The sequence below is a fragment of the Pituophis catenifer genome, unplaced genomic scaffold (assembly GCF_029215685.1).
Source record: "Pituophis catenifer annectens isolate HBS135680 unplaced genomic scaffold, rPitCat1.0.hap2 SCAF_1, whole genome shotgun sequence".
Classification (NCBI taxonomy): Eukaryota; Metazoa; Chordata; class Lepidosauria; order Squamata; family Colubridae; genus Pituophis; species Pituophis catenifer.
In genome coordinates this window covers 294515020-294529584 of record NW_027256881.1, presented here as the reverse complement: position 1 = coordinate 294529584, position 14565 = coordinate 294515020, and the positions used below count along the sequence as shown (strand labels likewise).

Here is a 14565-nt window from a genome sequence, read left to right as displayed (position 1 = left end):
ACCTAATTTTCCACTAGTGTTTCTTAATTCCTTTGTTGTTTCTAAAAAAAATAATTCAAGACAGGAACATACCTAATACTCTCTCAATAGTTTCCTCACAACCCTGAGAAATGAGTTGGGCGGAGAGAAACTAGCCCAAAGCCACCCAGCCGGCTTCCATACTTAAGCTCCAAATGACAGGAGGAAAGAATGCTTAAACGGGAAGCGACCCTTAAATCGATTTAACTTTAAATTATCCAGCATTTTTCAACCTTGACAATTTAAAGACAGGTGGACTTCAATACCCAGAATTCCCCACCTAAGCCTAGCTTGCTGGGGAATTCTGGGAATTGAAGTCCACATATGTTCAAGTTGCCAAGATTGAGAAACACTGAAATAAACTGTTCCCCGTTCAGGAAGCGAATATGGTAGTAAAATAGTCAGGAAGCTGGCCCTGGGGAGTTCTTAGGTTCACCTGCCCCAGAGTTGTGGGTGAGCACAAAAGGTGGGGAAAAAACACATTTATGTTGAAAGGCAAATAAAAAGTAGTTTCAATATAACAATGAGGTCTGTTTTGTGGTAGGGAAACTTTTTTTCTTTTCTTTGAGGATAAAAGCACCCAACATGACTATGAACTGGACTCCCTCCTTCTCAAGCTGCCTCAAAGACAGGCCTCCGGGGGAAAAAAAAACCCTCTGCGCCGCCTCAAAGACAGCAAGCAGGATCGCGTTTTCCCCGGGCCGGCTGAGAAAGTGCGTCGTTTCCCCCTATTGCGAAACTTGGCGCATGGATTCCCGCCTCTAGGCGTGGCTCGGCCGGGCAAAGAACAAAAATGGGCTGTCGGGAAGCGGCTCAGCCAATCCGCGGAGAAGCTGGGCGTCACAAGCGCCTTTCCCTCTCGACCTCAGCTCGGCGGTGCGTTTCGCTAGCGCGCTCTTACGTACCGAGACCCTGCCGGGGAAATGGCGTTCAGCTCGGCCTGGAAGCGAATGTCGTGGCTTTATTACCAGTATCTGCTGGTGACGGCTCTTTACATGCTGGAGCCCTGGGAGCGGACGGTGTTCAGTATCCTTTACTCGCTCTTTTTATTGTCGTCCCAGGCCGAGAGATTCCTGGCTCCGTCGGGAAAGTTCCCGTTAAACCGAACGCAGGTTGCCGTGGCCGGTTTGGACTCGGGCGGATGGGAATGGGTGGCAGTGGGGGGCCTTGAGAACTTGCTTTAGCTGGGTAACCCCTTAGGCCGGAGGCGAGGAAGGTGCTCTATATGTGCGCCACTGGCTTTTGGAGAGGTTTCTATGGAGTGGAAGTTCTCCATAGAAAGCAGAAGACCAGTGGCACATAAATCAACTGCCTCCGTTAATTGGTCTATTTCCAGCCTTTGCTCGTTTTTAAGGCGTTGCTGCTACCTGAATACTTGCCTTGTACTTTGTTTGACCTCAAAGGCTTTTGGTTAACGTGCTACTTTTTAACAACAACGCAACTAAGAACGCCTTGCTCAGGCTGCGTGCGAAAATAGAAATGTTTGTGCTGTGGTTTGGTGGAAGCCGAAAAAAGCTCAGAGATGGAAAATAATGTCTGATTGTATTTCAGGGCTGTCATCTTAATCCTGTGCCTTATTGGGAAGAAGGTTGTGGCTAAGCTTAATGTGCTTTCAGACATATTTTAACCTATCGTTTTTATTTTCCTACCCCATCTTGAAAAGATATTTGCTGTTATTAGTGCCTAGTATTTTACTTCTAAAGACAATGTCCGGATTTGCACTGTTCAATTTCCTCCATTTAGGCACTTAGCAGTTGGCAGTTAAAAGGGAGTGGAAATTGAAGCCAAATTTTCCCACTTTTCTTAACTATGGAGGATATATTATGTGTTAAAGGAGATATTCTCACTGCTTGACAATCAGTTGGTAGTTTTCTGTCTATACTACCCACAGGATTGTTGGGGAGATAGATATATCCAGTTCTGATATCAGTAAACTAATTCAATCAAGATTCATTTTTTAAAAACCTTATTCCAAACTTAGGTCTTAATTACATGCTTTTGTGGCAATTTCAACCTATCATCCTTTTTTAGGTTCTAAAAACATGCTACATATTTCAGTTACCAATGCAGTCCTTTGTATTTGTCATGAAGGAGCAGTTTATGGCATCTGTTACATCTTTCAGAATTCCTTGATTTTCTTGCCAGCTCTCAGAACACTCCTTAATTTACCACTAGTTTTCTTTTACTGCCTAATGGTTAGCAAATGCTCCAGAACAATTGTGTTAATAACATTTTAATTATTTGACCAAAATCTTTAAAGGCAGAAGTTAGATAATATACACTTCAATGTTTTGCAATTGATGGAATAACCAAAGCTTTTCTATAAACTCTGCAGTAACAGCCAGTTGGTATAGTGGTTAACAGTTGAATAGGACGGGAGAATTCAATTCATGTAGTTATTTAGCTGTGGAAGTCCACTTTGTGTCTGGTCAGTCACACAGTCTACAGGTAGTGCACAACTTACAACCATTCATTAAGTGATCGTTCGAAGTTACAACAGCATTGAAAAAAGTGACATGACCATTTTTCTCGTGACCATTGCAGCAGCCCAATGATTATGTGATCAAAATTTGGACACTTGCCAACTGGTTCATATTTATGATGGTTGTAATGTGCCAGGTTAAGCAAACACCTTTTGCAACCTTCTGACACGTCAGTGGGGAAGACAGATTCTTAACAACTGTATTACTAATTTAACTGCAGTGATTCACTTAACATCTGTGGCAAGAAAGGTCGTAAAATGGGGCACAACTCACCAATTGTCTTAGAATAGAAATTTTGGGATCAATTGTCATAAGTCGAAGATGCAGACTTCACAGAATATTTTTCAGGGTGTTGGAAATGTTGTAAGAGGAAGCGCTATGTATGCCACCTTCAGCTGCTGTAGGAAAAGTGGGTTATTCAATAATAAATTGTGCTTTTTAGTAAATCACAGTAGATGTAATTCATAAAAGTTCTTTGTTCCCTACCCATTAAACTTACATTTTTTAATGCAGATCAAATTTTTGTTTCTAAATTAGTATGGTAATAATGATTTACATTAATATATATGATTATATGTGCTGAAAAAATCCAGTATAATCATTTTTTATTTTAAAAGATTGTATTTTATCTCCTCCATGTATTACTCTGTTCTTAGCCTTGGAATTAACATAGAAACAATTCCTCCTTTCAGAACAATAATGCCTCTTTAAAGTCGTGCTTGCCACCTGCTAATATTTAATATCTGTGTTGCTAAATAAGTAATTTGTTCATTCAGGACCCCTGTATAGAATTCTTAGTTCTTGCAAATGATCCTTTCTCTTATTTTCTATGATCTCCCATGGAGAAAGTGAGCAAATATTGCAGAGAAACTAAATCCAAATTTAGTTGAGTGGATTGGGCTTCAACAATGCTCTTTTGTTTCCATCTAAGTTACTGTTGATACTGCAAGATAGTCTTGTTTGAAACGTATCTTGTGACATGTATATCTTGCTATCATAATTCCCTCAAATCAGTGGTGTAATTCCTTTTATTTGCTAATTGTATTTTTTATGTAATACTGCTAGCTCAGTTTCTCATAGCATACTGTTTGTACTGTTCTGTAAGTGATACTGACATTGTGTCTTTTGTTACAAATGTGCTGAGCACTGCGTAAACAGAAAAATATTTTACAGCTGCAGTATTTCTTCCCTAAGCTTTCAGAACAGATTTTGAGGGAGAGGAGATGTGGATCTTTTGCAATTACGTTAAGGAAAACTGTACTATTGATAGAAAATTGGAATTGGATCCCACCTCCTAGTCTTCAGAATTACTTTTGTTGGTCAGAACTGACAATTGTTCAGCTTGATTTGTCCTGTTGAGAAGCAATATCCACTCCCTCTTCAGAGACTCGGTCAAAATGTTTCAAGGATTTCATACAAGAAAAGACTTGCTTTTCTCCCCTTCTTACAGAAATCTTCCTGAAAGAGAAAAAGAGGAGGAGTGGTTGAATTGCCTCTCTTCTGAAATTTGATATAGTATGTCCTGATTACTACTGTTGTTTAAACACACTCTATAATCCACATCAGTTTATGCGGTCTCTGCATCCATATATTCCTATCAGTCTATTGCTAGGTTGCTGTTAGTGAAGAAATTACGCTGAGCCTGAATTTAAGCAGTGATCTGAGGTAATAAATGTGCTAAGTTTGCTTCTGAGAACTGGTTTTTACTCTTACAAATGTCTGATTATTAATCACTTTTCCTTTCTGTCAAAGTTGCAAAAGCTCTTACCTTGAAGATCTGCAGTGAGAAGTTGAGCAGTTATTTGTTGAGTCAGACTAATCAAAGACTATTTTTGATAGTTGTACCATTTAAAAATAATTTAACTTCATAGGATTTTGGTAAATGAATAAGAATGTTAAACATTTTTACTATATCATTTGAGATGTTGGTAATCCATTTTTGTAGCCTTTTATGCTTTCCTTTACTTTCATTCAGATTCCATGTTGGTGTCTATTATTGGAATGGCCCTTTACACTGGCTATGTTTTCATGCCTCAACATATAATGGCCATCTTGCATTATTTTGAAATTATGCAGTGAAGAATCTCAGAAAGAAGCCAGTTAGAAATGAAGATCAAACTGCTAAGAAAACTGATTATTTACAATTTAAGGAATCCTACAGATGGCAAAATGAGCGCCAATTGATGATTGTGGCAGCAACTGGGAACACATGGAGATGCAAATCCATTTTATTTATGTATAAGATTCCCTTGTATATTTTATCTATTAATACTGTGATTGTTTGTACCTTTGATATCAGTATTTTCTTAACTTTGTGACTGTCTTAGTATTATACTGTAAAAGCTTTTCCTAATGTAGGTACATTTTGCCTTCTATTTTTTAATCAAAAATTACCTTATTAACTGGAGCTTGAAGCTTTTGCTATTGTATACTTACGTCCATCTGGGTATATTTCTAGTAGAACATTTTGTAAGAATGTGTTTAGATTCATGTATAAATGTGGATATACTCATAAAACGTTCTTATAAAACTTACTCAGGTGCTTGAGTTGCTATCTGAATTGTTTAAAACTGTGGTGTAGCTCTCTGTTTTGCTTTAACAATAAATGGAAAGCTTTTTCTTTGTACTTGGAGAAAAACATCAAAACTTACGATTGTATATATATATAACAGTATGAAATATAAGAAAGTACTGGATTCATTCCTTATCTGCATATAAAATATTTATTTCATGCATGTCATTTGGAATTTTATGACAGCACTTTAATGCTGCTACTATAACTTCTAACTAAAATATATATATGTTTATTTCCTAAGGAACATATTTTATTACTGACTTCAGTTTAAAAGACTATGAGTATGAGTGTAATCATGTCTGTATTCTGAACCCAATGTTGACAGTTTTCAAACTTTTGTGAATATTTAAATTGCATCACCAAAATATGAAGTTTGGAATGGACCTGATTTAAAATATGCAGCAGTAAGGAGTTCTCATAGTTTTTATAGCATTTTTCAGATTTGTATTTTGGACTATAAGATTAAAATTTTTAAGGTGATTTTTGTTATTTTCCAGAGATAAAAAAATATGAAAACAGCATTAATACCTAATGTGTGTCCTTAATTTTAGAAGAACACATAGGTAAACTTCTTTTAGAAATGGACAATGCTATAGAAATTTAAAGAAAAACTGGGTAGACCAGATACCATAACATGGCAGCTGAAAGAACCAATTTTGAATTGGGATGTTCAGATCTCAATTTTGAACTTTAGACAAGTTCTTGCCTTTACATTTCTCTCCCCAGTTTCTTATATTGGTATTGGTTATATTGATTTGGCAGGATTATCAGAATAACTATTTAGATGGTTTAAGTATATTGAATACTCAACATCAGAGAGTTCCCAAGGTTTTGAGGGTGCATTGAATGGTATTTTCACAAAGTCATTGCTTGGGAGTATTACTGTTTTATAGAATGACTGTCATGGGTTAGCATAATCAATTGCCAATCAATTTATCAATTCAAAAACTTGCTATCCACTTGACCCACTCCTGCCTTCTATATGATGCTCCATTTTTAAACATGTTTAATTTTCTATCTTTGACTAAATGTGCACATTTCCAAAAATAGCATTTAATTGTGGACAGCTAGGATTTCATTTCCTAAGAAATCTTGCAGTGCTAAAAGACATTATTGGAATAAATTTCTAAGTCTGAGAAAGGAGTCTGACAGACACAACGGAAAATGTCTGGGCACACTGACAGGCTAAGCACCACACTGGAAACCCTAGCGCTATGCAAATTATATAATCTCATTAAAATCGTCCCTTTAAATTACTCTTTGTCATTTACAGTATTCTCTATAGAATTACCAGTTAATACCATGGTTTAAAAATCTTGCCTTGCAGAGTCTCAATAAAGGTGCCCAGTGAACCCCAACCTGTTGTGAAGATAGCAAATCCAGAGTTGGCTTTAATGGTGATTACCAAATATTTGACGCAGTTCTAAGGAAAAGTGAGGGACACAAAGACCTACTTCTAGTCATTTGTTTCTGTGACATGGTAGTGTGGAATTGTGTTTTCTTGACAAAATTACTATCATCTGTATTAGTCTCTTGCTAAAATCATCAGGCTCACTTATAAAAATGGGAATATGTTCAACATAGTTTTAAAGTCCTACAATTAGAGGTTTTAAATAAGTCCCATGTGGTGGTGTACTGAGTTTGACAAGTGGTATTGGTACCAGATTATAACTCTTTAAAGGAAACCATAGAATTAATAGGGCTGGAAGGAATCTTGGCGATCTTCTAGTCCAACTCCCTTCACAAGACAGGAATCCTTATACCATCCCAAATGATTGTCTAATCTTTTCTTGAAAATATCCAGCGATGGAGACTCTTAATTTCGGAAAGCAAGCTGTTCCATTGGTTAATTTTGCTTATTATCAGGAAAATTCTTATTTCATGTAAATAAGCTTCTGCTGGTTTCTTCTTGTCCTATCCTCAGGTCCTTTAGAAAATAGGTCAACCCCCTCATTTCTCTGACAGCCCCTTAAATATTGGAGACTGCTATCATGTAACCCTTAGTCCTTCTCTTTATTAGGCTAGACATACCTAGTTCCTTTAGTAGTCCACCATACTGTCTGGTCTCCAGACCTTTGTTGCTTTCCTTTGAACCTTGTTGCTTTCATTTGTATCTTGATCAAAATTGCATGCAGTATTCCAAGTGTGGTCTTACTAAAGCAGTATATAACGGAACGAATACTTCATGTGAGCCTTCTACTTTTAACAGTATTGGACCCAAAAGTCATAATGGAAGAGGAACAAGTCCCTTTAAGGATAATTGAAATAGACTTTAAGGTGGACTTAAAGTGTATAACCTATAAGAAAGAGATGGAAATAATGGATTTACAAATATAATTGAATGATTAATTAAAAATTTAAAAATCACACAAAGTTCCAAAGGTACTTTTTCAGGACTTTCTTGCTTTTTCTTTTGAAGACGTTTTGCTTCAAGAAGCTTCTTCAGCTCTTGGGGAATGGAAGGATTTATATTCCTTGCAGACAGCTGGTAATCTGCATCCTTTTAGAGCAGTGGTTACCAACCTTTTTTTGTCCATGCCCCACCTAAGCATCTGGTGGGTTGTTCCCAGTTTGGTCCAGTTCTTGTGAACTGGTAGTAACGGCGGCAGGAGGCTCCATCCACTCGCCCAGACGTCATCATGACATCTGCGCATGTGCAGAAGCTTTTGCGCGTGCTCCCGTTGCAAACTGGTAACAGAGGTAAGTAGAACCCACCCCTGCTAAGCATCTCTAAAATCCTGATGCCCCCCCCCCCCCGTGACATAATTCTTTCTTTACTCAAAAAGTGAACTCTATTCACACAAAGGATAAAATTTATTGAAAGAAAAGTGATTCCCCACCTTCACAAGTATAATCTTAGTAAATTATCACACCTTCTTAAAATACAATAATCTCCCCAAATCCTATCATCCATAAAGTATTGTTATTTCAGTCCCAGTGTCAGCAAAAATCTATTAAGGATGACCAGAAATAACAATTTTAATCTTAATCAAATTATAGTCATTTACTTCTAACAATTTAAAATCTTTATTCCATTCAAATAATGTCATAGAATTTGATTTCATGTTTCTTTGTCTCTTCTCATGAGATTCTTCAAAATTTTTAAAAGGCTTTTTTGTAAATCCAATATAACAATATTATCCAGACCATTCTCTTGGTTTTATTGTTTGAATATCCTTTTTAATTATTAAAAACTCAGCTGGTTTCTTTTGTGTGTCCAGTATAATATTGGTATCTTTCCATGTTGTTCTTGTGGACTATCATTTGTAAATCCACTTTTAATTCAGAATCTTCAATCTTGTCAAGTAAAATCTGTTTCTCGTCCATAACACATTTTAAAAACAATGTCTCCATAGATACAGATGTCTCTGTTCAGACTATTAAAATTAATTGACAATTTTTCAAAAATATCTTTTAATATGCTCAATGTTGGAATGTTCTGCTTCATTCTGCAATTGTGAAGCAAGGTTATTCCTCTCCTTTATATGTAATCTTTTTCTGCTTCTAGTGTCCAATTATTAAAAAATATTTTTAAATATTTTTAAAAAATCAAAAACATTTTCCCATGGGGAGGATTTTTTATAATTAATTTCAAAATCTTATTTCAAATTTATCTTGATACTTAGCCATTTCTAACTTTTTAAAAATCAGAGTTTTAATCACCTTTCTGCTGTTTATTAAAAAAAAATATTTTAAAAAGTTTTTAAACTTTCAGTAAGGTTTGAAGCAAACTCACCTAGTACTGTCAAACTTACTAATCCAAAGGTTTTTAATAGCTGAAACAGTTAACAAGCAATTTCTGAAAGATATTAGAAAAGGAGGTATGTATACTTTCAAAAATACTGACTGCAGTATGAGCAAGATGGTTATTCCTTTGCCTCCCAGAACTGTAAACCTCCCTGTGAGGAGTAGCTGTCTGAAGCACTTGTGGGTGATCTCAAGTCCTCTTCTTGTCTGTAGAAGTTTTAAAGAGCTGGTTTACTTTCTGGCTCTTCATTCTGCTATAGTCTTTGGTTTGGATTTTTTTTGGAGCTTTCTTCAGTCTGCCATTTCTTCCTCTGAAAGTGACAAAATAGTTGCTTTCCTCTTGAAAGTGCAAAATGCAGTTCCAGTCTGTAACAATCAACTATAATATATAGGTAGTCCTCAACTTACAACCACCATTGAGCCCAGCATTTATGTTGCTATGTGAGACATTTGTTAGGTGAACTTTGCCCCATTTTTCAACCTTCCTTGCCACAGTTGTTAAATGAATCACTATAATTGTTAAGGTAGTAACACGGTTGTTAAGTCAATTGGCTTCACCATTGACTTTGCTTATCAGAAGGTTGCAAAAGGCGATCAAATGACTCCAGGACACTGCGACCATCATAAATATGAATCAGTTGCCAAGTGCCTGAATTTTGATCACGCAGCCATAGGTAAAAAAACCCAGTCATAAGTCACTTTTTTTCAGTTCCATTGTAACTTTGAACGGTCACTAAATGAACTGTTGTAAGTCAAGGCCTATCTGTAGTTACAATTGTTTAAAAAAATTACGGAAGAAGAAAATGTTAGAAAATAAAAATAGCACAAGACAAAAAAACAGCAATGGAAAATAAAACTGAGAGGGAATCAAAAAAGAAAGAACGGGACATCAGTTGTCTTTAACAAAGACATGGGAGAAGAGCCAGGTCTTTAGGCCCTTTGAAATACCAGTAGGGTGGGGGTTGTTTGAGTTCTGGGAGAAACCATGCCAATAGGTTTGTACTCCCCAAAAGTTGTGTCCTAGTTGTGTCCATGAATCCCATAAATCATAGAGAGAGAGAGAGAGAGCCCAGAGATTATTTGAAAAGGGGCAGAAAGAGATTCAAACACAATAAGGACTTGAGGAAAGGTTGGATGAAAAAGATAAAAGTGTGAAAGTGAGAGAGAAGAAATATGAAGTTAGACAAAAACGGACCTGGAAAAAAATCCCAGAAGCATGAACTTTGCTAGAAATGAACTCTGTAGGAAACAGATTTTGAATGAACAGGAGATTCTTTTAAAAAGTGGCAAAATAACCTTAATATAGCAAATTGGGTTTTTATTGTAAAGAAAACAACATATTGTCAGAGATGAAGATTGATTTGTCTTAGCTATAGCTCAATTCACTATCCAATACAGGAGAAACAACTAGTTCTTAAAAAGTATTTTAATTATTCATTTATATTATGAGCAGTAATTTGGTAAGAATATGCATAGGATTATAGTATTTGTATTGTATTTTCTGCACATTACTGTTTGAAAAAGTGGCATAGGTTCTTTTTCTTTTTCGATACTAGACTTTTATTTCCATATACTTAAAAATTTTGAGCTGCTTTGGAGAAGAAAGCATCGAAATGGACCAGCATATCACAAAACTGAAATAATCTGGAAAGTTGAGAAGAAACAATCTAGAAGCATCTGTGGTAAATCACTTTCACATTGTCACCAAAGGAATACCATTGACATACCCATGTACTCTTTTAGAAACTTGACTTGAGAGACTTTATAAATAATTTATCACCAATAGAATATAACTGAAACAAATGACAAGAACAATCTAAAAAAGAACTTTCGATAGTCTAAAGAATGAGAGCTTAGAAAATTCTAAACTTAGAAAAGTTTATAAAATCCTTTAGTATCTATATACTGTACTACATAACGCACTGAGCAGAGAACAAATTTCACAGAAAGGATAACTTCAAAGAGTTTTACATTTTACAAACTCCTATCGCTTTCTAACACCATCTCTAATTTCCCATCTAAAAGCTTCAAAGTTTCCTCTGAATGTTAGCTATTCTAATCAAAACTGGTTTTATAACCCAACTTCTCCCTGCTGTACAGTAATGTTTTAAATGTCTTGATTAAATTGAGACATCAAACAGCCAAATCCTGTTCCTAGACTCAGAATGGAAAAGGAGGTAATCTATATGAAATATAAAATTCAAAAATTTTGTCCACTTCAATAACTGTATATATAAAGTCCAGAATTCCTTATGCCCGTGATGGCAAACCTATGGCATGTGTGCCCGAAGTGGCACGTGGAGCCATGTTGCCTGGCACGCGCAGAGTCGCCTGTTCCTCTTCCGTGTTTCTGGCATACATGCAAGCACAATGATCAGCTGGCTTTCATGCGTGTGGCAGTGCTGGAAACTGAAAGAGCTGGTCTTCCGTTTTCCTATGTGAGCATACGTGCCAGCCAACTGATCGTCACACATGCATGCGTGCCAAAAACCCAGAAGACTAGCTGGGTGGTGTGCAAAATGAACCAAAAGTTCATTTTCGGGCATGCGCATGTGCTCTGGGCAGCTCCTCTTCCGGGTTGTGGGCCAGATGGAGCGCTGATTCCCTTTTCGGCACTCGGTGCTGAAAAGTTTCACCATTACTGCCTTCTGCAATGGCATGTGACACATGTTCTGGAAATAAATCCTATTCAACTTAACCCCTTACAAATTTAACATATTTGAAATCTTTGTGCTGGACTTCCTCAACTCTTTAAGTACATGAGTCTAAAACATTCTGTTCTACAAACTGCTGAAAAGTGGAAATTACTAACAATCGAAAGGCAAACAAGTCAGAGTGTAGGTGTTCACGTGAGCCACATGGACAAAGCCACATTTTTCCTGATGACGATGAAGAATTGGATATCCCTCTTTAATGAAACGCTATCATATAAGATTCTATTAGTATAATGCCAGGAAGATTAATTGGGAAGGGTAAAAATTAGTAGTAAGGTGGACGCTTGTCTTACTCTTCACATCACAGAAACTGACCTAGCATTTGTGTGGGTGACCTTTGGGCAGTACTGTATGCTTACAGTTAAAGCTTTGAATAATGACAGGCTACAAGTAGGGTCCATTTTTAATATCTATCATGATACCATCTAGCTTTTTTGTTGTCATCTTCACAAGTCCGTACCTGTTGCGGCTCATCAGCGGCCAGCGGAGCTGGTAGCAGATTCAGACAGTGAGGAGGTTAGGGAGGAACATGGGCAGTCCTGGAGTCTGGGGACGGCTCTGATGAGGGCTCTACATTGGAGACAGAGAGGGGACCAGGGCCGTATGCCAGTTATCAGTTGCCTTCGGAGTCAGACATAGGCAGACGAATAGCTGGAGCCTGTTCCCAGTGTGCACATGTGCAGAGTTGCCAGATGAAGGGAACAGCTAAAGAACAAGGGTCGACTTGGGAGTAAGGTCACAGGTGGATGATGAATGGCTCCTCCCATAGGAAATAAAAGAGGAGCGAAAGGGGCTTTTGCAGGAAACAATTCATTCATTCATTTGGTGCAGGAGTGTGAAGATCTGTCCATGAATCTCAGAGACTCTGTGCCAAGTCTTTCCTTGCACAGCACTGCGTTTGGAAAATATTTACATGGCAGCTTTCCAAGCTAGATAAGGTCTGTGGTCATAAATTCACCTTTGAAAGACTGGTTGCCAGGCCTTTGCTGAATGGGAATAAGAGGAATTCACATTCCTTTCATAAAAGGGGTTTTGTTGGGACCAGGATTCTGCTTCGTGCTTTTTGGGGAAGCCTAGGTCAGAACAGTAGCTTTTTTATTTTATTTTTTAAATAATTTTTTTTGATTTATTAAAAAATAAATCATTTATTAGCTTTACTAGTTTCTTTTCCTATCCAAGATCATACAAAATGCCAAAGGAAAAATAATTTTAAACATTATCTAAACATTTCACAAGCCCAAACTGACAACTGATATGAGACCACGGCTCTATCCATCATATTGACAATATTGCTATAAACTGGACTGCATTGTGGATGGTCACTAATTGCATTCTCCTTTGCTATTTTGTAGTCATCCAGAGTTTTACAATCTGGTTCTGTACCTCTAGCTCAGAATTAGGAGCTAAATAATAATGGAATTTATGAATGACCTTAGGGAAAAATGGGAAGAGATATTGCCTAGGAATCAATCAGATAAGAAGGGTCTGACAGGAGCCCACAGTTACTTAATGGTGAAACAAATTTAGTAAGGGCCCACCCTAATTGATCAAGTAGTTTAAAGTGAAGGTGAGAAGTGTGCATATCTCGCCTCTCACATGTGCAAGATTCTGTTAATGTAGCCTTACAAAAAAAGTAGAATTAGTTCACTTTGTTTTCTTGTCTGTTTTACTTGGGAAAGGGCAATATACTGACTCTGTAAACTGCTTAGAGAGTGTAAAGCACTATGAAGTGGTATATAAGTCTAAGTGCTATTGTTATAAGATGCCCTAATCCCTACCCAATGCCAAATGCAATTGCAGTGAGATTTTTTTTGCTTATTTCTGGATGTGGAGGAGCGAAGATCAGTTCTTTGTTTAGAAAACTAAATGAAGATTTTGCTCCAATCCAGTTTCTTACAATATATGTTCAGCATACTGGTTGAATAGGTAGAGAGAGTAGCCTCATTTCACCCTTTGCTGACCTGGAGACAGTTAACTAGGAAACTATGGGCAAGCTAAATTTTAAAATGCTAGGAATTTCTGGAAACTTGGCACACAGACATCTATAAAAACATAGAGATAAACCACATATACCTACCATTCAGAAGAAACAATAAAAAGTCAAGAAGGAAACAAAACAAAACAAAACAAAACAAATCCTGTCCAGCAACCAACATATAGATAAGCAGGGATTAACACCAGACAAACAATCAAGCAGAAAACTATTCTAATCAAGGAACTACCAAGGAGAAAATCACAGCCCCACCAGCAATGGTAAGGTAAGCTACTGTATATAAACAGAAAACAAACCCCACATTTATTGTAGTGATGATGTTACCTAGTCAGAAATGTCTCCAACAAACAATGAAGGGCTCCACAGTTCAACCTAGCTATGTATATTCTCTTCTGTTTGTACTAGTCTTTTGTTGATATTTCTTCCCTTTCTTGACTGTACAACAGTCATTAGCTATAATTTCTCTTGTTCCTTGGTCTTCTCTAAAATCATGTCATATACCATGACATGACATATTCCTTTCCTTGTAGAGCTCTAATCTACATTACTTCTCTTGCAAATGAAATTAATTATGTGATCATTTGCACACTCCATTAAGTATCTTTTTATAAAGAGCAAGGAAGATGACCTTGATGTAAATATACAAGAACATAGCTAAATGTCTATGGAGTTTCTCAACTATTCAGGTTATGGTTGTCCCATAACCTGGATGGCTTCTTGAATGAGAAGCAAAATGTCTTCAAGGAAAAACAAAGAATGTCCTGTTGCATCTTGAAAAAGCATCTTTCGGACATATGCAAGAACCATTACCAATGTAAAATGGCCTGAAACATTTCTTAACTCTAGAGCAGGGCTGTCAAACTCGCAGCCCGCGGGCTGGATGCGTCACACACTGGCCATGCTAACGCCCGGTTTAGCAAAGAGGAAAAAAGTCCTGATACATCACGTGACGCCACTGTGACAATGCAAATTTGACACCCCTGATGTAGAGCAATGAGATAACATTTGGGAGCAGCTTAAGCCAGAGGTGGGTTT

General features: G+C 37.1%; 1 protein-coding gene across 1 annotated transcript; it reads left to right on the top strand.

Annotated features, from left to right (window-relative positions):
• Window positions 1-852: 852 nt before the first annotated feature.
• On the top strand, window positions 853-5232 carry SPTSSA (serine palmitoyltransferase small subunit A). Its single transcript, XM_070931375.1, has 2 exons — window positions 853-1044; window positions 4477-5232. Exons 1-2 carry the CDS (start codon window positions 942-944, stop codon window positions 4578-4580), a joined length of 207 nt encoding a protein of 68 aa, XP_070787476.1. The 5' UTR covers window positions 853-941; the 3' UTR covers window positions 4581-5232.
• Window positions 5233-14565: the final 9333 nt, after the last annotated feature.